The sequence below is a fragment of the Octopus bimaculoides genome, chromosome 7 (genome assembly GCF_046866305.1).
Source record: "Octopus bimaculoides isolate indiv1 chromosome 7, ASM4686630v1, whole genome shotgun sequence".
In the NCBI taxonomy this organism is placed as follows: Eukaryota; Metazoa; Mollusca; class Cephalopoda; order Octopoda; family Octopodidae; genus Octopus; species Octopus bimaculoides.
This window is the reverse complement of record NC_142934.1, coordinates 36206514-36233673: the sequence shown is the minus strand read 5'-3', so window position 1 is coordinate 36233673 and position 27160 is coordinate 36206514. Positions and strand designations below refer to the sequence as shown.

Here is a 27160-nt window from a genome sequence, read left to right as displayed (position 1 = left end):
TGGAAGATGCACAAGTACAATAAACGCTGAAAAAGTGCAGAAAATCGATTCCATCAACTGCCAGTGAGACAAGCTAGAGGTAGTAGATAGCTTCCATTATTTCAGTGACCAAGTTGATACTGGAGGTGGATGCTCCCAGAGTGTAGCTGTTAAGATTAGGCTGGGCAAAGTTCAGAGAGCTCCTACTCCTGTTGGCAACAAAGGACCTCTCAGTCAGCATGAAAGGCAGATTGTTTGATGCATGGCAGTGAAACATGGGCTGTGACAGCTAAGGACATACATAGGCTTGAAAGAAATGAAATCAGTATGCAATGTCAGTGTGCATGTTCGACAGAGTGTAACCATTTTGAGAGAAAAGTTAGGCATAAGAAGCATCAGATGTAGTGTGCAAGAAAGATGACTGTGCTGGTATGGTCATGTGATGCACATAGATGAGGACAGCTGTGTAAAAAAAGTGCTGATCTCTTACTGTGGAGGGAACCTGTGGTAGAGGTAGACCCAGGAAGACATGGGATGAGGTGGTGAAGCATGATATTCAAACTTTGAGCCTTTTAGAGGCAATGACTAGTGAATGAGACCTTTGAAGATTTGCTGTGCTTGAGAGGACCTGTCAAGCCAAATGCACCCATGCTGGTGGCACGTAAAGAACACCTTTCAAGCATTGGGTCTCACGGAAGCAAATTGTCTGAGTTCCTTTCGAGTGTTGGGCTTCAAGGAAGCAAAGTGGCTGAGTTCCTTTTGAGCTTTGGGCCTCATGGAAGCAAAGTGGCTTTTTTATATGACCTCTTGTACATCTTATCACCAATTATGAAAAATGTTAGATTGTCTTTCCTGGTACTTTTTCTTTCCTCACCAGGTAACAGTTTATCAAAAACTGATTTCACCTCCTTCCTTGTGGACATTAGTTCAGCTGGTGAGCGTCCTGCTGGTGTATTGGGTAACACCAAACCCCAGTTTTGTGTCACCCTGCATACCCTTAGGAGTTGCTGTAGAGCAACTTCGTCTGTGGCTTCCTTGTTTGCTTTTCTCAAAGCTCTTTTAAAAGTGTCCACAAAATGCTCTGCCTGTTCATTTGATCTGGGATAGTAAGGTACTATTGTTTTATGTTCTACTGTGAATATTTTGCTAAATTTTCTAAATTCACTGGACACAAATTGTGTTCCATTATCAGATACAACACGTCTCGGATACCAAATCTTGTGAATAATTCATGCAAAAAATTTATTTCCACTGTGGAGTTTGGTCTTTTGCACTTAACAATTTCTGGCAGTTATAAAACTGTCAACTACTACTAAGTTGTAATAACCATTTAATGGACCCACAAAATTGATGTGTAGTCTTGTCCATAAAATGTTTACTTCTGGCCAAGGCTCTCATTTTTGAGTAGGCAATTTCACTGCTAGAGCACATCTTCTGCAGCCTTTTACTACATTTTCAACTTCCTTGTCCATTTTTAGCCAATACACATAACTGCGCATAAGCGCTTTCATCCTTGTGATCCCCAGATAGATCTTTCAACACTCTTTCATCCCCAGATGAATTCTTTCAACACTCTTTTTTGTAGAGTTTTAGGTATCACTATGCTTTGGCCATACATCACTACACTTTGACTACAGTATCACTACACTTTGACCATCACATGTTGAATATATGTTTATCTGTTGTTTTTTCTTACTGAACTTTTTTTTGTTTTCTTTCACTGACCACAGAATCTTTTTGTTTCATTAATGAACTTGTCTTTTGATGCATGTCGCTTTATCTCCTCCAGAGTTATTGGTAACTCTCATACAATGTTCTACATTGTGTTCAATTTCCCCTTTGGTCAGCATGTCCTAACTTTTTCGAAGGTAAATATTCCATTGCGTGGTCATAGTTTAGTAGTATGGTGCCTCATTGTTGCAACCTGCTTGCTGTATGTACTTGGATTCCTTTCTTGAATCCCTTAATCATTAGCAGTGAGCAATGGTCTGTTTGAAGTCTGAACTGTCTAACGTATAAACCTGTGGAACTTTTTTATGCCAAATATAATTGCCAATGCCTCTTTTTCAATTTGGATATAAATTTTTCCACTGGCAATAGCGTCCTTCGTGCATGAGCTATGGCCTTTTGGCTGTCATCTTCACATTTATGTAGGAGTACGGCACCTACCCCGTATTCAATAGCGTCTATTGCCAGTATTGTTTCCAACTTTGGATCGAAGTGTGTAAATGACAAGTCTGAAGTTAACATGCTTTATAGTTCCTCAAATACTTTCTGGCATTTTTCTGACCAAAACCATTTGGCATCCTTTTTTAACAGCTTGTGTTGTGTATGTTCTGGATATATACTTGATAATATATATAGCCTAAAAATGCTTGTGACAATTTGACGTTCATTGGAGGAGGCATATTCTGTTGCCACCGCCCTTGATGGGTCTGGCCATCATCCCCTTTCATCAATTAATTGACCTTAATATTTGATTTTTTTTTCATCAAAAATTCACACTTTTCCTCTCTTAGTCTAAACTAGTATGCATTTATTTTTCCAAATACTTGTTTTAATATGTTCAAAGTGTTGTTCCACTGTCTTGCTCTTTATCAAAATATCATTGAAATAAGTGATAGCAAAGTCACAATCATTTAACATTGCATCCATCATTTGTTGGAATATGGCAGGTACCAATTTTACTCCAAAAGGAAGCCACTTGAATTTATACAATCCACAGTGCATGTTGATTGTTAAAAGGTGTACATAATCTTCCTCTACTTGTATCTGTAGACAGGCCTCCAAGAGGTCTAACTTTGAGAACATTTTTCCTCCATTTAGTTTTGAGAACACTTCTTCTGTTGTTAATGGATAGTTGTGTTAAAATAAACAGTCATTTAATCCAGTTGAAAAGGTCGCACACACTCTTAGTTTATTATTTTTTTCTTTACATAAACCGTCAGAGCTGCCCAGTCTGAATGGTCAACTTCTTCAATTATAGCTAGACTTTCTAGTCTTTCTAGCTCTTTATTAACCTGGTCCAATGCTGCAAACAGCATATTCTGTTTGGGCCTAAGAACAGGTGTTGCTTTTCTTTTTACCACGATCCTCACTTTTGTTTGAGTGCAATAGGCTAATCCTTCCAAAAAAACATTTGGAAACAATTTTAAAATTTTTTGTCTCAGTTGTTTGACTTCATTTGAACTTTTAAATGTGCCATCTACATTTTCACAGAGAACACTAATAGGGATATCCCACATTTTAAACAACTCTATGCATTCTGTGCCAAATAAGCTTAGTAATTTTTTCAACACATAAATGATTGTCCTTTGCATTTCACCTTGGAAAGTTACATTGCAAATACATTTGCCAATGAAATATAATTTCTTTCCTGTAACACCATATGCTACTTAATTTGATTTTTTGGCTTACTGATTTGTCGCCATGTTTCTTCATTTATAATAGTGATATCACTACCCTTGTCTAATTCCATTTTGACACTAGTGGTTTCAGTTCTCACCTTGATGAATTTTCTGTTCATTGTACAAACTTTTTTCTCTGATGACAAACTATTTATTTTTGTCACCTTAGTTCTGCAGTGCAATTTAATGTAACCTGTATCTCCACAATGAAAACACTTCATTGTTTTGAATGGACTCTTTTCTCAGGTGCCTACCACCACATGCCATACATGGGTTTATCTCCTGATATATATCATGTTTTTTGTGAAACATTTTATCTGTCTTCCGACTTTTTTGCACTGGTTTTATCTGTAAACAATCTCTGTGTTGGATTTCTTGTGTTGTGCTTTACTTTTAATACCATATTGCACTCTTATGACAGTTTCTGGAGAGTTATATCCTGGTTTGTTTCCAGCTTTGCAAGAAATTTTGTTCTGACTTCTGCATCCTTTTTAGCAGTAAGTCCCTGAATAAAAATCAGGCACTTGAACAAGTCTGGAGTTAGTTTATCTAGTTTAAATCTCTCACACTCTCTGTTCACTCTACCCACATATGTGGTAAAGTCATCACTTTTCTCAGTGTTCAAGCACTTCAAACACGTGTTGAACAACAATGTTTTTTCTCTAAGCATCCTACATAAAATGTCAATTGTGTCCATGAATTTTATGTCAGAAACTCTTTTCGGCAATATAAAGTTACAGTATTTTTCGTGCTGTATTGTTACCAGTTTCCTCAGAATTAGATGCGTTTTCATTTCGCCAGTCCAGTCTTAGCATTCCTTTTCAAAAATTTGTTCAAATCTTTGGTAACATGCCTTGAAAGTGATTCCTTCTTCCAGGTCATGTTTAAATTTATTTATTGAATTTGCTACATGGTCTAGCAAAAACATATTACCAACTTTATTAGTTGTAGCATTTGTTGTTGTTCTTGTTCTTTGAGTTGTTGTTGTTGTTTTTGCAACTCAACTAAACCTTCTGACAAGTTTCTTAAAATATATGCAACAAAAATGTTTGTTATTCTCCTGTTGAGTTTTTAATTTCTCTACATGCAAAATTTTTCAACCTTGTCCATGTGAATTATTTTCTCATGAAAAACAAATTTTTTTTTCAGTGTCTGCATGAATTGTTCATATCCTCATCATCCCTGTTATGTTGTGGATCCTTTTAGATTAATGAAATCAGTAAAATATGTGTTATCCTTTACTTGGAAAAGGAAATAGGGGCTTGTATCAGAGAGGGCAAGCATTGAAAAATGGACTAAAATGAAAGAATAAAATTTTGTGTGTCTTTATATACAAATGGCAATTTTTGTCTGTCTGTTACTATCTTGCTGCCCAAACCAGTGAACCAATCTTCTCCAAACCTTGTATACATGTTGAGCTAACATCAACTTATAGGCTAATTGGATTTCAATAAGAATCAATAATGGGTTGACTACAGGGGTTGGGTTATTATATGATAAAATGAGAGGGGTGCAAAAGTGTTAGGTTCAGGGAAATGTGGTGGCATAATGAGGGTGGCTGATATCAGGGAAGGGGAGGAAACAGGAAGAAACAGAGACACAGGAAGTGTGAGAACGACAGACAGGGACAGAGTGGAAGAGACAGAATGCGTTTACTGAAGGGAAGAGTGAATTTTAATACTTTGTTCTTTCATTTCTTCCTATCACTTAACACATACCCTTTAGTGAATTAACTATCATATGCTCAGTCAAAACTTTTACAATTTGTCCAACAACAGATGTTAAACAAGTGAAAGGTAAAGTGTTTTATATTTGTTTTCAAATCACCATATTAAGATTTATTAAAACTTTACCAACGTACTAAAACAATATACTATATATATAATGTCTTTCCTTTTCTTCCAGAGATGAATAGCTCCTCATCTTCCATATATATAAAAGAGGGTTTGTGTGTGTGCATGCGCACACATGTGTGTTCCTTATGCATTCAAAAACTGAGTTGCCAATTGACGTATGGGGTATCAAAAGATTCAGTAATCTTACAACCAAATAAGCTTTAATTTCATTTACATATTTGCATTGCAAAAATTTTACATTATAATCTTTTCTATCAGTCAACTATTGTAAATATTTTATGCCACCACCATGACGTCACATTTTCTATATGAGTGTGTACCTTAAAAGACATCCATTTCTCTATATGCTATGAGGAAATACAGTCACTCACTTTCTCTCTCACATGTACACATACATACAAAACTGATGTATGTATGTGTATATGAAAGATAATGTATGTGAGAGAGAGAGAGAGAGAGAGAGCAAGTGAGTGCCACTTACATATGCAAAAAATACATACATGACAACATACCTTCACTCACTCTCTCTCTCTCTCTCCTTCTCACTCAAATACACACATGCACACACGTCTATTTCATGTACACATACATACATCTTTCACTTTCTCCTCTCTTCAAAGCATAAAGAAAAATTTTTTTTACGGAAATTAACGGTCATATGATCAACCACATGGTTGAGTTGACAACTTTCCTGCTTCAAACGAAAGAATGCCATAAAATAACTTCCTTTTGCTCACACACACACACTCTAGGTAAAACTTCTGTATGAATTATGTTATTTCTTGCTATGTGCACTCGCAAAATTACAGCTCAAATCCAATTGAAATCACCTTTTTCTATTCTGTAATTCGTGTTTTTGATGAGTGTATTTAAAAACTTGATATTTGTTATAAATTTAAAAGGAAGTTCTCACAGAAATCCTGTCCTTTACCTGTTGTTTCTAGCATGTCCAAAGGTGACATTTGCACGCCCCACCACCTAATTTTTTTTCCTAAATTTCTTCCTATTTCTGTTTTCTCTCTCCCTATCCCAATTCATTTTTTTTGCTTTTTCAAATTTTTTTCTTGGTAATCCATGTAGAAAAAAAAAACAGACAGTACAAATCTAAGAATTTTCTTCTTTCTTTTTTCTTAAAGAAACACAAATTTCCTTCCCAAACCTCACCACTTTCAAAAAGCTACAAACTCCTAATGTTTCACTTTTAGCTTTTTGAAAAGTGGGGAAGCTTCATAAATAATGTTGTTTACCTGTTGTTTCTAGCATGTCAAGTTTTCTGGTAGTGCTCTAGTCTTTTTTTCATCTGCTATTTCAGTACAATTCTATGCATGCATGAAACATCAGATGAAAGTGAAACATTGAGTGTTTTTAACTTTTTGAAGTGGGTAGGTGATGAGTGGGCGAGGTGAGGAAATTGAATGTTTCTTTAAGAAAAATTAAACTAAAAAAAAGATATTTCCCAGATTCATAATCTCTGTATTTTTCTACATGGATAAAAAAAAAAAATTCATAAGAAAATTACAAATTAAGAAATTGTGGTGGGGACAGGGATGAAATTAAAATTTTGAAAATGTGATTTCTGGACAAAATTGTATTACCCCCTTTTATACAATGAAACAATACATAGTTTGTTATCCTTCTTAAGAACAGAAAGCACTTTCATGCAAACCCATGCCAATTGTACCCTCCCCACCTTCACTTTTAAACAAACAATAATCGAGTAATCCAGTTCACTATATATCAGCTGTGCTAATTCTGCCCATAAGAAAGGAACAAATAATACAATATGGCTGTAGGTCATAACACATGGGGAATGCCAAGGTGTATTGCTAGTGTATGTATATATATATATATATATATATATATATATATATACACACACTTGGCAGTGTTGGCTATAGCCTAGTCACCCGTATTACGAACCAGGTGATACACGAAGGAGTCATACCCAATGACTGGTGTAGCAGCATCATAGTCAACTGCCGTTGCCAGTACCGCCTGACTGGCTCCCGTAGGATTTTCGAGTGAGATCGTTGCCAGTGCCCCTGGACTGGCTTGTGCGGGTGGCACATAAAAGACACCATTTCGAGCGTGGCCGTTTTCGTGCGGGTGACACGTAAAAGCACCTACTACACTCTCTGAGTGGTTGGCGTTAGGAAGGGCATCCAGCTGTAGAAACTCTGCCAAATTAGATTGGAGCCTGACGTTGCCATCCGGTTTCACCAGTCCTCAGTCAAATCGTCCAACCCATGCTAGCATGGAAAGCGGACGTTAAACGATGATGATGATGATGATGATGATGATATATATTAGCATATGTAATCTAGCATATATCATCCCTCAACAAGTTACAGCCATTTGACTGTGGCCATGCTGGAGCACCGTCTTTAGTGGAACAAATCCACCCCAGGACTTATTCTTTGTAAGCTTAGTACTTATTCTATCAGTCACTTTTACCAAACCACTAAGTTTCAGGGACATAAACACACCAACATCGATTGTCAGGCAATGGTGGGGAGACAAACACAAAGACACACACATAGATCTCTCTCTCTCTCTCTCTCTCTCTATATATATATATATATATATATATATATATATATATATATATATATATATATTATTTTGCTTAAAAGAGTTCCAACACTGTCTGTTTTTTATGTTTTATTTATATTCCTGCAGAACTAATGTGGGGTATAGAATATGTAATATACCATATACAATATAAAATAAAATAAAATAAAAATGGATGGCACCATGAAAGAAAGTATTGAATGTAGATGAAATATTGAGTGTTCAATATAAAGGATCAAATATATAAATATATAAATATAAATATATATATATAAAGGCGACTCGAGTTTCAGGGCTATTTCCCTTCGTCATGGCCGGTAGTCTGTTAAAGTCTGTCATACCGGCCATGACGAAGGGAAATAGCCCTGAAACTCGAGTCGCCTTTATATATATATATTTATATTTATATATTTATATATTTGATCCTTTATATTGAACACTCAATATTTCATCTACATTCAATACTTTCTTTCATGGTGCCATCCATTTTTATTTTATATTGTATATGGTATATTCCATATTCTATACCCCACATTAGTTCTGCAGGAATATAAATAAAACATAAAAAACAGACAGTGTTGGAACTCTTTTAAGCAAAATAATATATTCCTCTATACACAATCATACAAAAAAACCCACCTTTTTTGTATTTATTTTTACTCGCATATATATATATATATATATATATACATGATGGGCTTCTTTCCATGCTTTTGTTTTTTAAGTTCTCCTTTCTCGTTTTGTTCACATTTTTTTGACGTCCTGTACCCATATATGCATGTGTATATACATATATATGTAGGCATGTACATGTATGTGTGTATATATGGTTATATATATATATATTATTTATATCATTATATATATAATCATGTAGAGAATGGGGAAACAAACACAGGAAAAAGCAGGTCGATTGCGCTAGTTAGCCATTAATTTAATCAATTAGGTAGAAATTATGTAATGTTCCATTGACGATCGATTTGATTTGCCAATTTAATTGGCAGATCTCTTCAGAATGCTGAGAAGTCTGTATAAATGCATGGTGTGAGAGATGGAGGATATACTAATGTATAAGAATGCATATAGTGGTGTGAGAATAGAGGTAAGATATAGTGAGTCTTACATTTTAGTCGAAATCAGGGTTAATATTATTTCTGCGAAGGAGAGGTAGGGTGGGTGCTGTTTTAGTCCGTAATTCCAATCTTATTCAAGCGCATTCCACACGTGGGTGTTATTAAATCAAGTGGATGTTATTGTTTTGTGGCACCGCCGGTGTAAATAAAGGGGAGTAACCCTAAGTTTAGGTGAAGAGGGAACTAACTCTGTCCTGGTAAATATTTAATAAACTTAGAAAGTGAAAATTTTAGAAAATTTTTAATTATACTTAGAAAATGAAAATTTTGTAGTGTGTAGACAAACTTAGTTATTTTCGTATTTTTTGTTTAGAAGATGTGTTGTAGCCATTAGGATTTCGAGGCGTTCAGTTAGGCAAAGATCACAACGTCTGTTAAGAGTTATAAGAATTTGCTGTTCTGAGTATATACCATTTTAGTTTGTATGCTATATTATTGTCCTTTAATTCCCAGATATAGCTACTAAGTCCTGTTGAATTTGCCTTCTTTCTATTTCTAAAGCTAGATTGGTGTTCATTGTATCTTAGGCGTATTTGGCTTCTCGTGGTCCTAATGTATGATCTTATATGGCTGTTTGTGTGTACGTCACATTGGTAAACTACATTTTTGGTCTTACATCTATTGGAGAAATTGCATTTATTCCCATCCTTACAACTACATAAATTATAAGGGGTATCTGTGTTGGTGTGTCGTTGTGTGGCCCTATTGTGTCTCTGTTAGCAAGGGGCGTTGGATTAGGGTTGGGGTTTGTTCTATTTGTCGAACGGTTGTTAGTTTGGTTGTTCGTGGTCTTTCTAGCTGCATAGAATGCCTCTAATTTTTTATTATTAATCGAGGCTATGATGCTAGCTAAATTACATCTCAGGCTGTGGCCGATTCTCATTTTGTTCTTAAATATTGCTGCACATTTATTGTTTACATTTAGATGTTTATCTATTATGTTCATTAATGAACGGATTATGTTGGATTTGAGGTTCATGGTGAAGGGGATAATTAACCAGATCATATCCCTATTGTGCTTATTGTTATTACAGTTATGTCTGGTATAGAACCTGCCATCGTAGCTGGGAAGGCTAGTGAATTTGCCTTTGTGGCTATCTAATTTATTTCTATAGTTAGGTTTATTTTTAGTATGTGTCTTATCAGTGTTAGCTGGGTTAATATTGTTTGGTTTTTGTGAGCCTGGCATCAAGGGATTGAGGTTTATAACATGGTTTATTTTAGTTCGCTAGGTCTCTCTGTTATTAATAATATTCTTATCTTTGTGTGGCTTGATATTGATCATGTTATGGTTGTTATTGTATTTCCAATTCGTTATGTTTTTAGTCTTATTAATGCTAGTAGTATTATTGGTATTGGTGTTTACGCTGTTGTTGGTATTTTTGGTGTTATGTGAGTAGGCTTTGGAATCTTTTGTATTACTATTATTTTTATTAGGTTGTATTGTGTCCTTCTTATTGTTGGTGTGGTTTGCAGTAGGGTTAGGTGTGTTATTATTGTATGTGTTAATATCATTTAGATTCCCTTTATTTCGGTCATTTGTATGGTTATTGGGGTCTAGGTATTTAATTTTATGGTTGAATCCTGCTTTATGTAGTGCGATATTATAGATTTCCTTATGCTTATTAAAAATATCCTGGTTAGAGGAGAGGCATGATATTCTATTGCTTATGCTATGTACTAAGCCTCTCTTAAGGAATGGCGAGTGGTTACTGGGTGTGTTTATGTATTTGAGGTTAGTGTTTGGTTTTATGTAAAGTTCATGAAGTCCTGTGGCTAGGTTGCAGTTTGCGTCTAAGTAATTTATGGAGGTGTATTCATTTTCTATGGAAATGGCTAGTCCGAATCTTTTAAAGAATTTGTGTAGGTTTTTCTTGATGAGTTCAAGTTTCCTGTTTGAGGGATTATTAATTACGAAAAGCGCGTCGTCCCTGTATAAGCCTCCCTTGAGATCTGGGAATTCATCCTGTATGTATGAAAGTAAATATATGCCTACTAAGTCAGTTATCTGAGCTGAATCCGGGGCTCCCATGGTGATATCAAAAGAGTTTGGGGAGTCCTTTTGGACCCAGAGTTTGTTATCAAAGCTTATAACTGATTTCCTTGCTTTGAGTATTACTTTTATTTCTTTCATAGTTAGATATGAGTGGTTTTTGGCGAATATTAGGGCATTATTTAGGATCATGGGGTTAATTGAGGAGTAGTAATCTACTTTGTCTATTTGTATGAATTTATAGTTTTTTGTGTTCGGTATTTTGGAGAACCAATTTAGGGCTTTGTATGTGTTGGACCATAATTCAAGGGTGAGCCTACATTTTAGCTTAGGGATGTACTTATCTAGTATTAGCTTACTTAATTTACATAGTTCTGATCTATTTGACAATATTAATTTAACTTTAGCGTCTGTTAGGAAGTACATTTTAGTCGAAATCAGGGTTAATATTATTTCTGCAAAGGAGAGGTAGGGTAGTCAAGCGCATTCCGCACGTGGATGTTCTTAAATCAAGCAGATGTTATTGTTTTGTGGCACCGCCGGTGTAAGTAAAGGGTATTAACTCTAAGTTTTGGTGAAGAGGGACCTAACTCTGTCCTGGTAAATATTTAATATACTTAGAAAGGGAAAATTTTAGTAAATATTTAATTATACTTAGAAAATGAAAATTTTGTAGTGTGTAGACAAACAGTTATTTTCGTATTTTTTGTTTAGAAGATGTGTTGTAGCTGTTAGCAAATTCTTATAACTCAATTAACAGACGTTGTGATCTTTGCCTAACTGAACGCCACGAAATCCTAATGGCTACAACACATCTTCTAAACAAAAAGTACGAAAATAACTAAGTTTGTCTACACACTACAAAATTTTCACTTTCTAAGTATATTAAATATTTACCAGGACAGAGCTAGTTCCCTCTTCACCAAAACTTAGAGTTACTCCCCTTTACTTACACCGGGGATGCCACAAAATAATAACATCCACTTGATTTAACAACATCCACGTGTGGAATGCGCTTGAATAAGATTGGAATTACGGACTTAAACAGCACCCACCCAACCTCTCCTTCGCATAAATAATATTAACCCTGATTTCGACTAAAATGTAAGACTCACTATACCTTACCTCTATTCTCACACCACTATATGCATTCTTATACATTAGTATATCCTCCACCTTTCCATACCTCCATCTCTCACGTCATGCATTTATACAGACTTCTCAGCATTCTGAAGAGATCTGCCAATTAAATTGGAAAATCAAAACGATCGTCAATGGAACATTACATAATCTCTACCTAATTGATTAACTAGCGCAATCGACCTGCTTCTTCCTGTGTTTGTTTCTCCATTCTCTACATGATTATACTTACAAACTACGGTTTACATGATAAATTACCTGCCTCTGGATACCTTCTAACAAAGACAGTACCCACACAGGTAATCTCCAGGGGCGCCTTCGGATTTAATTATCCCTTAGTAGCATAAACACTTCTAGCCTACCACTTGAATGTTTAAACAATTCTAACTTATATATATTTATATATATCCATATGTATATATATATATATATATTAATATATATATCTATTTATATATATATATATATATATATATATATATATATATACACTCACACACACATACATATATCCATATATATTTATACATATATATATATGTATGTGTGTGTGTGTGTGTGTGTGTGTGTGTTTCTATTCTGTTTCCATCTCCCAAATCCACTCACAAGGCTTTGGTCAGCCTAGGGCTATAGTAAAAGACACTTGCCCAAGGTGCTATGCAGTAGGACTGAACCCAGAACTGTGTGGTTGGGAAGCAAGATTCTTACCACACAGCCACGCTTGAACTGTATATCTTTTTTTATTATTTTTATAATTTTTATATAATTATTTTATTATAAATGCAAAACAACACCACAGAGGAATCAACGTAAGCTTAAATAATAAACCATGATGTGATGTGATGTGGGATTATTCTCTCTCTCTTTCTCTCTCTCTCTCTCCCTCTCTCTCTCTCTCTCTTTCTCTTTCTCTCTTTATATATATATATATATATATATATATATATATATATATATATAATCATAATCATCATTTGACATCCATTGTCCATGCTGGCATGGGTTAGACAGTTTGACCAGGGCTGGTAAGCTGAAGGGCTGCACCAGCCTCCAGTCTGATTTGGCAGGGTTTCTATGGTGGATGCCCTTCCTAATACCAACTACTCCAAGAGTGTAATGGGTGCTTTTATGTGCCACTAGCATGGGTGCCAGTTATATGACACTGACATCAGTTACATTGCTTCTGTGAGGCCCAGCATTTGAATGGTGCATTTTACATGCCACTGGCATGGGTGCATGTTACATGATGCGGGTATCAGTCATTGAGCTCTCTGTGGGGATCAATGCTCAAAAAGGATTCTTGAGAGAATCGAGTACTTGAATGATATACACCAGATAGGGTTGAGTTGACCTCTGATCACCACCCTTAGTCAAATATTCATGTTGTGCACACAAAGAAAATAACACCCTTACAAGTATTTAGTGCCTAGAGGCTGGTCCAAAGCACATGTTGTGTTGACCATATGTTGCTTGGTATACTCTAGGATGTCCGACATGTCATGAATTTCTTTGGTGTATTATAAGCAAATGAATAATAAGAGACAATGGATAAATGTCAGTTAACAACACGTGGTTGTTGATATTTAAGAAAGAAAAATATGTAAAAACGCACTGGTTTGTATAATAAAATTTATGCTAATATTAAGATCATAATGAAACAAAGAGTTGTATTACATTATATAATAAACTGGAAGTACCGGTTTCATGTCTTATGCTTATCAAACTTCCAAGGTCTCAGATTTCAATACAGAAAGAATTTTTGTTAAGTCATGGGGATGCCATTTTTGCTGTCCTCATGAATTAACAAAAATTCTCTCTGTACTGAAATCTGAGATCTTGGAAAGTTTGATAAGCTTAAGACACAGAACTGGTACTCCCAGTATATTATATAATGTTGTAATACAACTCTTTGTTTCATTATGATCTTAATATTAGCATAAATTTTATCATATAAACCTCCTGTGCATTTTTACATATTTTTCTTTCTTAAATATATATATATATATATATATATATATATATATATATGAATAATTAGAAAATGGAGGCAACTTTTGATCAACAACAAATTGGATCACATCTGTAGATTATTTTTTAATACAAAACATGACATAACATTTCTATGACAACAATTTTTATGGCCATTTCCACTTCTAATGCCAGTCGATGCTTACGAAATAATTACGAAAGTAATATTCATCATCTTCGTATGACATTCGATCTAGTTCATGGAGCTTCATCATAGTGAATATGAGTGCATAAAATAAAATAAAAGAAGGGAAGAGGGAATAAGAAAGAACATGGCCTTGAGAAGAGGCCAGGAGGCTCATTATAATTAAAACATACCATCTTCCAGTGTAGAGCTTCGAAGTCAATAGGCAAAAGAGTGAGTTATAGTTAAGGGGAGACAATTAGTACAGGGTGTGCATCTATACTATAAAAGGCAGATTTTCTCTGTGTGTGTATGTTTAAAACTCATACATTTACACAATTCCAAATTTCTTGGATTAAACAATCACAATTAATATTCTAAATACAATTTGTTAGGTCACTGCGTCATTTTTTCACTCCAAAAAATTTCTAATAACGAATAAAATACATAAAACTACAGAAGTAAACATTTTCTCCCTAATAAAATCTAATTTCCTCTTTCTAATACAAATCCTTTCAACTCCTACTTTCTCTTATGAAGCTTTACGAACAATTCAACAACAAATACAAAAAGAAAGGAAGGAGAGACACTGACAGTAAAAGAAAACTATTTCAGTATCAAAACTGAAACAATCACATTTCGATACTGTAATGACAGTTTCACTTTAATGGTTTACATACATATATACATACATACCTCATTCTAATTGGCAGGAATTGTAAGTTATTTCTAACTCGTCCTTCACCATGATAACAACAAAAAAAAAAATAGACACACATCTTTTTCAAATACGATCGACAAACATTTATTCCCTACAAACTGTGAGTTTTTTTGAAAATCTTTTCGTAAATCTTGAGATTAATACCTGCACCATTACCTACCTAACCCTAACACTGTAGTGAAAATCGTACGGGTGTTAATCTGAAAATTTAGCAATCTTTTTTAAAACACTTTTACTTACTAACATTTTACTTTATTTAGTGTGTGTGTGTTGCCCATATATATATATATATTTATATACACACTTAAGACTTAGTTGTGGGTTGGGACTTTGATCGGCAGAGGTCATTATTATTATTATTATTATTTATTATTATTATTATTATTATTATTATTATTATTATTATTATTATTTAAAAATTTTCCCACAAGGGCGGCTTGGGGCAGGTGGAGAATAGTCGATTATATCGACCCCTGTGTCCAACTGGTACTTATTTTTTAGACCCCAAAAGGATGAAAGGCAAAGTCAACTTCGGCGGAATTTGAACTCAGAATGTAGAGATGGGCACAAACCTCCCGTCGCTACACTGATTCTGGAGAACAGGGTTGAGTGTGAAAACCAAATTTAAAGTGTAAATATAGATGTTTTTGAATACACACTCATACATACAAATATCTGTCATTTTCTTCCAAATACGATCGACAGTCAAACATTTATTCCTTACAAACTGGATTTTTTTAATATCTTTCTTAAAACGCATTTACTTACTATCATATATGGACACAGAATGCACATTAATACACACATACATACAAATACCTGTCATTTTTTTTATTTAGTGTGTGTGTTGCCCATCTTAATATATAATGCTGAAGTTCTGTATCTGTGTGAAGCCTTTTCAAAAGTTTATAGCGGGCACTTTATCCTTCTCCAGGGACTTATTATGGCCCTAGGGGCAGTTCTTAATGTGGCCAGCTTCTAGGCACATATGGCACCTCGGTTGCCGACCCTCAATAATAACCGGATACTTGGCCCCGGCCAACTTCAAAAAATCAGGAAAGCACATGTCTCCTACAGCCACTGGGGACCACAAGGTCAATGTCGCCTTGGTGCCCTGCCAGTTGACCGCAGGTGACATGTGCACATTAAGGAGCCTAGGTCCACTGTCCCCCAAGCCCTGCCGGATGGTGTCAGCGATCCACTCGACCTTGTAACCTGGGGGTAGTCCATGAACCCAAGCTCTAATTGTTCTCCTTCCACAGTAAGAGGGGAGGAACAAAATTTCCTCCCCCTGCAGAGTCTGACTGGCCGCATTAGCAGCTTCCTCAGGGGAGTCGAACAACAACCACACCGTTGCGTACTTGACCCCCCCTGGAGATGAAAAATGCTTTTGCTGGCAAACAAATTGCCAACTCTTTTTCAATAACCTCTTTGTTGAAGAGGGTAATGGCATTGCGTGACCTACAATAGGTCCGCATGACCACTGTCCTCTTCTCCAGTTCTTTCAACCACTGCTTGGGTGGGCACAGTTCCCACTCCAAGACAGTGTTATTTATTTTTGCCATGCCTTAAAAAAAAAGTTCAAAAAGTTTCACAAAAATCCAAAGAAAAGTTCAAAAAAGTTCACAGTAAAAATAAATCATCATCATCATCATCATCGTTTAACGTCCGCTTTCCATGCTAGCATGGGTTGGACGATTTGACTGAGGACTGGTGAAACCGGATGGCAACACCAGGCTCCAGTCTGATTTGGCAGAGTTTCTACAGCTGGATGCCCTTCCTAACGCCAACCACTCAGAGAGTGTAGTGGGTGCTTTTACGTGTCTGTTATAAGCAGAATTTCCCTAACAGAAGAATCTTTCAACTTCCATACCTTCAGTCAGCAAATTGTGTGAGAGTTCAACCTCTTACTCTGAATCCCTAAACAGTAGTTTATGTTGGTAGCACATTCTTCACCAAATAAAGTGTATTTGCACACATCCATCCCATTTTCTGGTAAATATGAAGTACATTAGGCCAGCTAACCTAATTGATAGGTGCTTAAGTGTCATGTTGTTGAATATTTAGTGCAGCCAAGAAAATCCAAAATCTTAGAAACAACCAAGAATATTGTTCAATGAAGACAATTATTTTCACAACAAATCTCAAGCTTCTAATGAAATATTAAATAGTTTAAATAAATAAATAAATAAATACAAAAGGAACAGAAAGACATAGCAGAGGAAAAGAAGGAAGGAAGACAGTTCAAGACACAGCAACACAATTCCAGCCACTCGGTAATCCTAGCAGGTATTCCAGTAAGGGCAATCCAGGGTCACAGCAACAGGAACACAGAGAAATCCTTCACAAATTGTTAGAATTTTTTTTTTTTTTTCAAAGTTTATCAGAGGCGAGATACGCCCACAAAAACAACAGTTCTCTCAATTAATTGGGACACAAAAAGTTTTTCACAAAAAATTCTCAGTCCGCTGTCATGGTGAGTCGAACACGCCCACCAATAACAACGAACGAGAAACACAATTTGCTCACTAAATATGAACAAACAACTACAGTCGACGTGGCAGAAGAAATTACCCAGAGCTAGGCTGAATTTACTGAAACAAATGAAACAAATGAAACACAATAAATTAAACCTAGCTCAAAAAACAATTCCACCTACCTCTGCTGGCTTCTCAGTAGCTCAATATTAGACGGCGTCGAACAACACCCGTCCACACAGTTCTTCAGTTCTTCTCAAAAGTTCAACATTGGACGGAGCTGAAACACATCCATCCACTCTGTTCTTCGTGTCTACCGGAAGTAACTAACGCACAAGACAGGAAGTTGAGTAAGCAAGCTACTTACCACACAGCCACTCCTGCACCTATATACTCTTTTACTCTTTCCTCTTTTACTTGTTTCAGTCATTTGACTGTGGCCAAGCTGGGACACCGCCTTTTAGTTGAGCAAATCGACCCCAGGACTTTTTCTTTGTAAGCCTAGTACTTATTCTATCGGTCTCTTTTTGCTGAACCGCTAAGTTACAGGGACGTAAGCACAGCAGCCTCGGTTGTCAAGCAAAGTTGGGGGAACAAACACAGACACACACACACACACACACACACACACACACACACATATACATATATACGACAGGCTTCTTTCAGTTTCCGTCTACCAAATCCACTCAGGCTTTGGTCAGCCCGAGGCTATAGTAGAAGACACTTGCCCAAGGTGCCATGCAGTGGGACTGAACCCAGAACCATGTGGTTGGTAAGCAAGCTACTTACCACACAGCCACTCCTGCGCCGATATATATATATTTTTTTTTTCTTGTTCATGTAACATCTGTTATGTGTATGATAATATTTCGAAAATAAAAGTGTTTAGTATTTAATTTCATATATATATTTGTGTGTGTGTGTGTGTCTCAAACTGCTAAACTAAATACAATTTATGATAAAAATTTGCAGTTTTATTTTGATTAAAATATCACTGTCTCCAGAACAAAGCTTTTGAATGCTGTTAGCTTGTTTTACCACCTCTGACTGTTACTCACTCCCATGCTGTTTGTTGCTTTACTCTTCTTTCCCTAGCACAACCAATGAGACACAAATTGCATTCTATTATATATAATATGATTCACAATACAAATTGATACCTCTAAATTAAAATTATAGGTAAATAAAAAATAAAGATGAGGTAAATTTGAAAAAAGTATTTATAAAATCAAATTATATGTTTACAAATCACACAATATTTCTATGATGGTAACTTGTAAAGTACCCCACTCTACATAATGCAAGCTTGCAGAATACATATTGGAAACTCATTTCAACAACCTGTTCACTAAAAGCATTTCTTTTTCTTTAATGAAGACATTCACAGCACTGCCTTTTGTGACCCTTGATTTTCTCTAATTTATGGAGATTAGCTGAATTCAGAGAGATGTCCCTCTGGTAAGCTTTAGTTTTTCTCCCAAAAGTTATTTTTTTTGGAAGAAAAATCAGCTCTCAACTGCGTTGCTACAGCTGCTGCTCAGAACTGCAGACGGTCACATCATTTTCTGCCCCTCCTGACTTGGTATATTATATAAATGCATTAACAATACTCATATTTACAATACCAAACCAGATATTGCAACCATGTATTACTTGTTTGGTAGACTGGGTAATAGTTCATTTGATTCAACCAATCTACACTGCCCGTGTACTTGTTATAATCAAGGTTCACGAATGGAGTGCCCTTTTCATCCACATAGGTAGATAAAAAATTGCTTACAAGTAGATAAAAAATTGATTTGCCTCTTACTTCTGTATGCAGTCACTATCAAATATTTCTGCTGTTGGATTATTTAACCTCTTTTTTTTAAATTTTGCTTCTTTTATATCCAACAACATCCCTTTCCTACTTACAACTACTGTAAGATATATTCATTTTCTTTGTCACTGTTTAAGTTATCATCTGAATCGCTTTCACTTTCAGAAATAGAAATATCCAATTCATTTTCACATACCATGTAATTTTTGTATTGGTTGCATATTTTGTTTGATTTTTCCATATCTTCAGTTGAAAATCCGTCAGATTCTGATTCACTAGTTGACATCATAAAATTGTTATCCATTTCCCGTCAGTGTTAATAAAATTCAAATAATAGTGTAGAAAAAATGTGGGGGGAAAAATCTCCAAAGATTCTCAGAGGATAGATAGCATGCCAAATAATGTCGGATACTGTAACTCACTCAAATGATTTATGCAGTGAAATCACATTGCTTTCATGAATGTACTAACAAGATTTGTGCTGAAATTCTCATTTAAATATGGCTAGGTTATTTCAGCAGTTTTGGTGTCATTCACTATCAAAATTCTCAGCCTTATTTGGACAGTCTGGTATCAAAAGGGTTAAAATGGCATGTGAAAAAAGAAATCTGTTATACCTTATGAGCTCTAATTGTTAAAAGTAAAAAAAAAACTTAAAGTAATTAACAGATATTATACCAGACATGGAATAAATTTAAGAAATTAGTTTTTAAGAACCTGATAAAGCTAGTAAAAGGATTTTCATGATGGGCTTGATGACATATCAATACAAGTAATTTTAATATTATTCTATCTTTACAGGACTTATTACATTCAGTTTTTTGTTTGGTATGGTTGCTGGTTCTTTGAAAGAAAAAGGAGAACCTTTTCATATGTTCTTTGAATCAACCAGTCTCATCACAGCAGAAATATTTAAGTATTTGTTTAAGTAAGTAAATTATCTCTTTTACTTTCACACTTGCAGTGCTTTATAACTGGAAGAACTTAAACAGGGACAAATACTTTCTCTATCTTAGAAGACACACTGAATTTCAAACATGTCTACATCTTTGTTGATTGTGTCCTAGCTGTGTGTACATATTCAAAAGTATTATGTCCTTGTATGTTCCTGTTGGGATTATATCTTTGGTGTGTGTTCTTGTTGGGATTATGTCTTTGTTGCCTTCCCATGTTGGGGTTGTGTTTTCGCTGTGTGTCCATGTTGGGATTATGTCCTTCTTGTCTGTCCATGTGATTATGCTTTTGCTGTGTTCGTGTTGGGATTATGTCTTTGCTGTGTGTCCATACTGATTTTACATCCTTTGTTGTGTTCATACAGGGATTATGGATTTGCTCTGTGTCCATGTTGGAATCATGTCCATGTGATTGTGCCCTCGTTGTGTGTCCATGTTGGAATTATGTCCTTGCTGCCGGTCCCTGTTTCGATTACATTTTTACTGTGTTCATGTTGGGACTATGTCCTTGCTGTCTGTCCATGTTTGAATTATACTCTTACTGTCTCTCCAGTTGGGATTATGTCCTTGCTGTGTGTCCATATTCGTATCTCCCTTTGCTGTATGTCCAACGTGGGATTGTGTCTGTGTTAGGATTCTGTCTTTGCTGTGTCTATATGTCAGGATTATCTCCTTCCTCTGTGTCCATTTTGGGATGTTGAGATTATGTCCATATTTGGACTACGTCCTTGCTGTTTTTGTGTCGTGATTACCTTTTACTGTGTCCATTTTCAGATTATGTCTTTGTTGTATGTTCATGTAGGAAGTATGTCGTTGTTGTGTGTCCATATTTATGTATTTGCTTTATTTATATTGGCATTATGTCCTTGCTGTGTTTCCATACCAGTATTATCTCTTTGCTATGTATCTACCATGGGTACCTTTTACATGTTACCAGCACTGACCATGACTATGATTTCACTTGGCTTGACAAGTCTTCTGAAGTACAGCAAATCACCAAAGGTCTTGATAACTTGTCATTGCCCCATGAGACTCACCATCCGAAGATGCTTCACCTCATCCCACATCTTCCTGAGTCTACCTCTTCCACAGGTTCCCTCCACAGTTAGAAATCAGTACTTCTTTGCACAGCTGATGCATCACATGACCATACCAGCATAGTCTTCTCTCTTGCATACAGCAACTGATGACTCTTATGCCCAATTTTTCTCTCAAGATGCTTACACTCTGTCAAACATGCATACTGACATTGCACATTCAGTGAAGCATGCAGTTTCATTTCTTTCAAATGTTCACATGTCCTCTACAGTCACAGCCCATGTTTCACTGCCGTGTAGCATGGCTGTTTGCACACAGGCAGCATAAAATCTGCCTTTCACTCTGAGGGGAGGTCCTTTGTTACCAACAAAGGTAGAAGCTCTCTGAACTTTGCCCCAACTATTCTTATTCAAGCAGTTATACCCTCAGAGCATCCACACCCACTGCTGACTCGGTCTCCCAAATAACTACTACTTCTAAGTATCTCCTATAGCATTTGATGGAGTCTATTTTCTGTATATTTCTAGTGTTTATTGTACTATACACCTGCCACAGACAAAGACTACTTCCTCTGTTAACCTTCCTCTGATATTCTTTTCTACTCTAGGCACAAAGCCCGAAATTTTTGGGGGAGGGGTCCAGTCGATTAGATTGACCCCAGTATGCAACTGGTACTTAATTTATCAACCCCAAAAAGATGAAAGGCAAAGTCGACTTCGGTGGAATTTGAACACAGAATGTAAAGACAGATGAAATACTGCTAAGCATTTCACCTGGTGTGCTAACGTTTTTGCCAGCTTGCTGTCTTAACCTTCCTCTGATATTGCTGCACTTCTTATGTGTCCATAGCTTGAATTTATGGAGTTTCTACCTATGCCTTTTCTACATATCGAGCAAGGCCATCTCCCTGAAGGGATTTGTGATTTGTCTGTTCTCCTACTTACTAAGACTTTGGTCTTTGCCAAATTAACTCTAAGGCCCTCTGATTCCAGACCTTGCTTCTACACTTGAAATTTCTTTTCTAGTTCTGGTAGAGATTCAGCTATAAGAACAAGGTCATCAGTATAGAGGAGCTTCCAGGGGCAACCTGTCTTAAAATTCCTCTGTTATTGCCTGGAGGACAATGATGAATAAGATGAGGCTGAGTCCTGATCCTTGGTGAACTACCTGTACACTAAATTCATTGCTTTACTTGAACAGCTCTTGTCAACCACTCATCTATCCCTAGTTTTCATATTGCCCACAAGATAAGGGACCTGTCAAAGGCTCTCTACATGTCAACAAAAGCCAACTACAATGGTTTATTTTTGGCTAAATACTTCTCCTGCAGGTGCCTTACCAGGAATATAGCATCAGTGGTGCTTCTCCCTGGCACAAAACCAAACCGCATCTCATCTAGACTAACTCCCTTCCTAATTAATTGAGCTATGACCCTTATTGTAACTTTTGTTACCTGGTCCAACAATTTGATACCTATGAAATTATTTCTGTCTAAGGTGCCACCTTTACCTTTGCAGCAGTTGACTATAGCGCTACACTAGTCATTAGAGATGACTTCCTCATGTACAGCCTGATTAACTATTCAGCTGACTAGACTATAACCCACACTGTTAGATATTTTGAGCATCTCAGGGGTGATTCATGATGGCCAGGAGCTTTATCTACCAGGTTACTGTCTACTCAGATTGCTGGTCCTTCTGTTGAATCCACATTAGGCAGACTTTCCTTCTCCCATGTGTTCTCTACATTTAGCAGCCTTTCATTGTGGCACTTCCAAGCCTATTTTTCTGCAGAATCACAAACTACAAGTGAACTAGCATCCATGTGAACGCACTTCTCTCCAACAACATCACAATTTTTCATGACACACTGTCTTGCAAACCGAAATACTTCAATCCACTGGTCTTCATGCTGTAGAACATCCAACCAGCTATCCCACCTGGTCACAATTGGCTGAGGTGGGTATCCAATTGTTTTGTATTGCTCTCAACATTGTTTTTTACAGTTGCAGTCTTGATGGTGGCAATCAGACAATCAACAGCAAGATAGAAAGCTTTTATTTTTAGAGCACAGTTGTGCAGTAGGTGGGAGAAGCAGGTGGAAGAGCTTAGGGTACATAACTTGCAATGTTTTTCCAGCAGCTACCATATATTGAGCAGCATTAGACAATAGTAGGAGAAAATTTTCTCTTGGAACTGCCATATTCTTAGCTAATTATAGATGATCTGAGTGATGACTGTGTAGGTAAGTGGTTATACACCATTAGGTGTACACCGCTTCCGTACATTAAATTTCTAGAAGAAACAACGGAACGCAGATTCTGAACAACATAACAATATTTATTTACAGTGGAATTCAGTTCACGCTTGGAGGGAATTCGGTAGCTCGTCGCCCTTGGTTACTGAGACGCCTTCTGAATGATTTCCGTGGTTATTTGTGAAGCTCTGGTGCTGACATGTGAGAGAGCTCTGTTGGACGTCTTGGCTTGACGGAGATCAGTCAACGAAGAGACTGAGAAAAGGCGCCAAAGCTGGGTGTCGAACTCCATGCATGCGCATGAGACTCTTCCTGTATTCCTTCCGGAGCTAGTCCCTGCGCATGTGTGGATAAAACTCCGGACATTGAACATATAACAGTCGTCTGCTATAAAGTGTCACTACAACTGCAACAGTTAGAGCTGATCTGAGTGGCATAATTCGTTACTTTCTCTAATAACTTCTAGAATTGTATCCCTTTAAATACTTGACATAATTCTCATGTGTTTCTATTGTTCTTTGCTTCACTATTTTCCTTTGCTGCTATTTTGATTTTCTTGGGGCAAAGTTAGCCATTTCTTCCATTCAGTATTGTCCTTTGCTGCTATTTCAATTTTCTTGTAGCAAAGCCAGCCACTTATTTGACCACTTCCAGTTGTAGATTATATAAAGAATCCCTTTGCACATGGTTTCTCTCAAACCCTCTCATCTTGCCCTGCTATTTGACACCGTCATATCACGACGTGAAATGTCCAGCTGCTAAGCTAAGAAACTTCTCTAGATTTTAATTGTTCATCATTCTTTTCATTCATTTAGCATGTATTACTCATATGCTAATGTTCTTGAGTTAAAATAACTTTGTAACCTGTAATTCGTTACTTTCTCTAATAACTTCTAGAATCATATCCCTTTAAATACTTGACATAATTCTCATGTGTTTCTATCATTCTTTGCTTCACTATTGTCCTTTGCTGCTATTTCAATTTTCTTGTGGCGAAGCTAACCTTTTCTTCCATTTCTTGTTTGTGGTGCACCAACCTTTTCCTGCCCCCACCACCAATACTGGAAATCCCTCCTCCCATACCGAAAATCCATTTTCTTATACCAGTAATCTCTTCCCTTATACCAAAAACTTCCACAGAGCCCTGCCTCACTTCTGCATCAGAAGACTTACATACCTCTCTCCTTTCCAAACTATGTTCCTCCTTTGACATATTTATATTTATATTTGCAGTTGCTGTAATGCTTATATTCACAATGGTTACCTTACTTTCACCCCCAATAGGAGTAAATATAGACACATTGAAATGTAGGTCTAACTAGATTGTTGAGATGCTTAAACAGAGCCATATTGATGTATGTTGCATCCAAGAGGTAAGGTGGAGAGGAGCTTCAGCCAGGTTCCTCACAGGCAAGACACATAGGTATAAAATCTTCTAGGAAGGTAACAGTGATGGAGTAGGTGGTGTGGGCATACTTCTTGCAGAGAAATGAATGGATAAGGTCATGGAGATAGTCAGAGTGTGCGATAGAGTACTTAAGCTCAGACTATTCTTGCAGAATAGCATAGCTACAATTATATCTGCCTACACCCCACAAGCGGACCTACCAAATGAATAGAAGGACCACTTTTATGATATTCTTCTGCAGGCTTCCTCAAAGGCGAGTGACAATGGTCTCATCTTTGTGGCTGGGGATTAAAATGTTAGACAGCAGCATGATATCTTCCATTGTGTTCATGGGATCCATGGAATTGGTTCCTGAAATGAAGAGGGAACAAGGCAAATAACCTTTTGATCTGCAACACCAACTTCAGGAAGCCAGTCAGCCACCTGACAACCTACCAGACAGTGGGATGCATGATTGCTCCTAAATACAAAGACTTTCCCTGGTGAAGAATGTACTCCCAGCATAGACTAGTCATTAGCAACTTTAGACTCCAGCCCAGAAAGATGCCAAGAAGCAGACCAATCTGGAAAAGAAGAATTTGGAAGCTAAAGGACCTTTCATATGGTCAGAGATTTAGGGACATCCTAATTGAGAAATTTGATGAGAGGGAGGAGGAACTAGGGATAGATGGGTGGTTGGTGAGAGCTGTACAAGCCTTGTACTGAGATGTTACCAGTAAGGCGAAGATGGGCAATGAGTACAGCAAAGAATTTAGGGTACAAGTAGGGCTTCACCAAGGATTGTTGCTAAGCCCCCTCTTGTTCATCATAGTCCTCCAGGTAAATAACTGAGGAATTTAATACAAACTTCCCCTGGAAGCTCCTCTATGCTGATGACCTTGCTCTTGTAGCTGAATCACTACCTGAACTAAAGAAGTTCCAGGTATGGAAGCAAGGTCTAGAATCAAAGGGCCTTAGAGTTAACCTAGCAAAAGCCAAAGTCATAGTAAGTAGGAAGGCTGACAAATCACAAGTCCCTCCAGGTAGACACCCCTGCTCAATCTATAGAAAAGGTGTAGGCAGAAACTCCATAAGATGCTCCCAGTGTAAGCATTGGACACAGCAACATCAGAGGAAGGTTAACAGAAAAACTAACTTTTGTATGTGGAACGTATACAGGTACAATAAACACTGAAAATGCACAGAAAATAAACTCCATCAACTGCCAGTGGGGCAAGCTAGAGGTAGTAAAATAGCTTCCGTTATTTAGGTGACCAAGTTAGTAGTTGTGGTAGATGCTCCAAGAGCATAGCTGTGAGAATAAGATTAGGCTGGGCAAAATTCAGAGAGCTCCTGCTGGCAACAAAGAATGAAAGGCAAATTATTTGATGCCTGTGTGTGAACAGCTATGCTGCATGACAGTGAAACATGGGCTATGACAGCCAGGGACATACGTAGGCTTGAAAGAAATAAAGCCAGTATGCTTCGCTGGATGTGCAATGTCAGTGTGTATGTTTGACAGAGTGTAAAAGTTAGGCATAAGAGAAATCAGATGTGGTGTGCAAAAGAGACGACTGTGCTGGTGTGGTTATGTGATGCATATGGATGAGGACAGCTGTGTAAAGAAGTGCCAATCTCTAACTGTGGAGGAAGCCTGTAGTAGAAGTAGACCCAGGAAGACATAGGATGAGGTGGTGAAGCATGATCTTCAAACTTTGAGCCTTACAGAGGCAATGATTGGTGACGGAAACCTTTGGCAATATACTGTGCTTGAGAAGACCCATCAAGACAAGTGCACCTGTGCTGGTGGCATGTAAAGAACAGCTTTTGAATGCTGGGCCTCACAGAGGGAAAGTGGCTGAGTTCCTTTCAAGCGTTGGGCCTCACAGAGGCAAAGTGGCTGACTTCCTTTTGAGTGTTAGACATCATGGAGGCAATGACTGAGACTTTTGGCATTATGTTATGCTTCAGAAGAAAACCCATCAAGCTGAGCAAAATTACAGTCATGGAAGATACCGGTGTCATGCAAATTGGCATTAAACGTACCACAGTGTCATGCAAATGATACCCATACTGGTGTCACGTAAAAGCACCCATTTCACTCTTAGAGTTGTTGGCATTAGGAAGGGCATCCAGCCCTAGAAAACCATGCCAAATCATACTGGTGTCTGGTGCAACCTTCCAGCATGCCAGTCCAGTCAAACCATCCAACCCATGGCAGCTTGGACAACAAACGTTAAATGATGATGATGATGATGTTTATTAGGGATTTTTA

At 36.9% G+C, this 27160-nt stretch overlaps 1 protein-coding gene across 9 annotated transcripts in view; it reads left to right on the top strand.

Moving 5' to 3' along the window:
- LOC106875848 (excitatory amino acid transporter 3-like) overlaps positions 1 to 27160 on the top strand; it is a 410144-nt gene that overhangs the window by 274449 nt on the left and 108535 nt on the right. For all 9 annotated transcript variants that reach the window (XM_089355173.1, XM_052969531.2, XM_052969535.2 and 6 more), the window contains one exon: positions 20053 to 20179. In XM_089355173.1, the coding sequence (XP_089211299.1) occupies positions 20053 to 20179 (127 nt within the window). The remainder of the gene's footprint in view (positions 1 to 20052; positions 20180 to 27160) is intronic.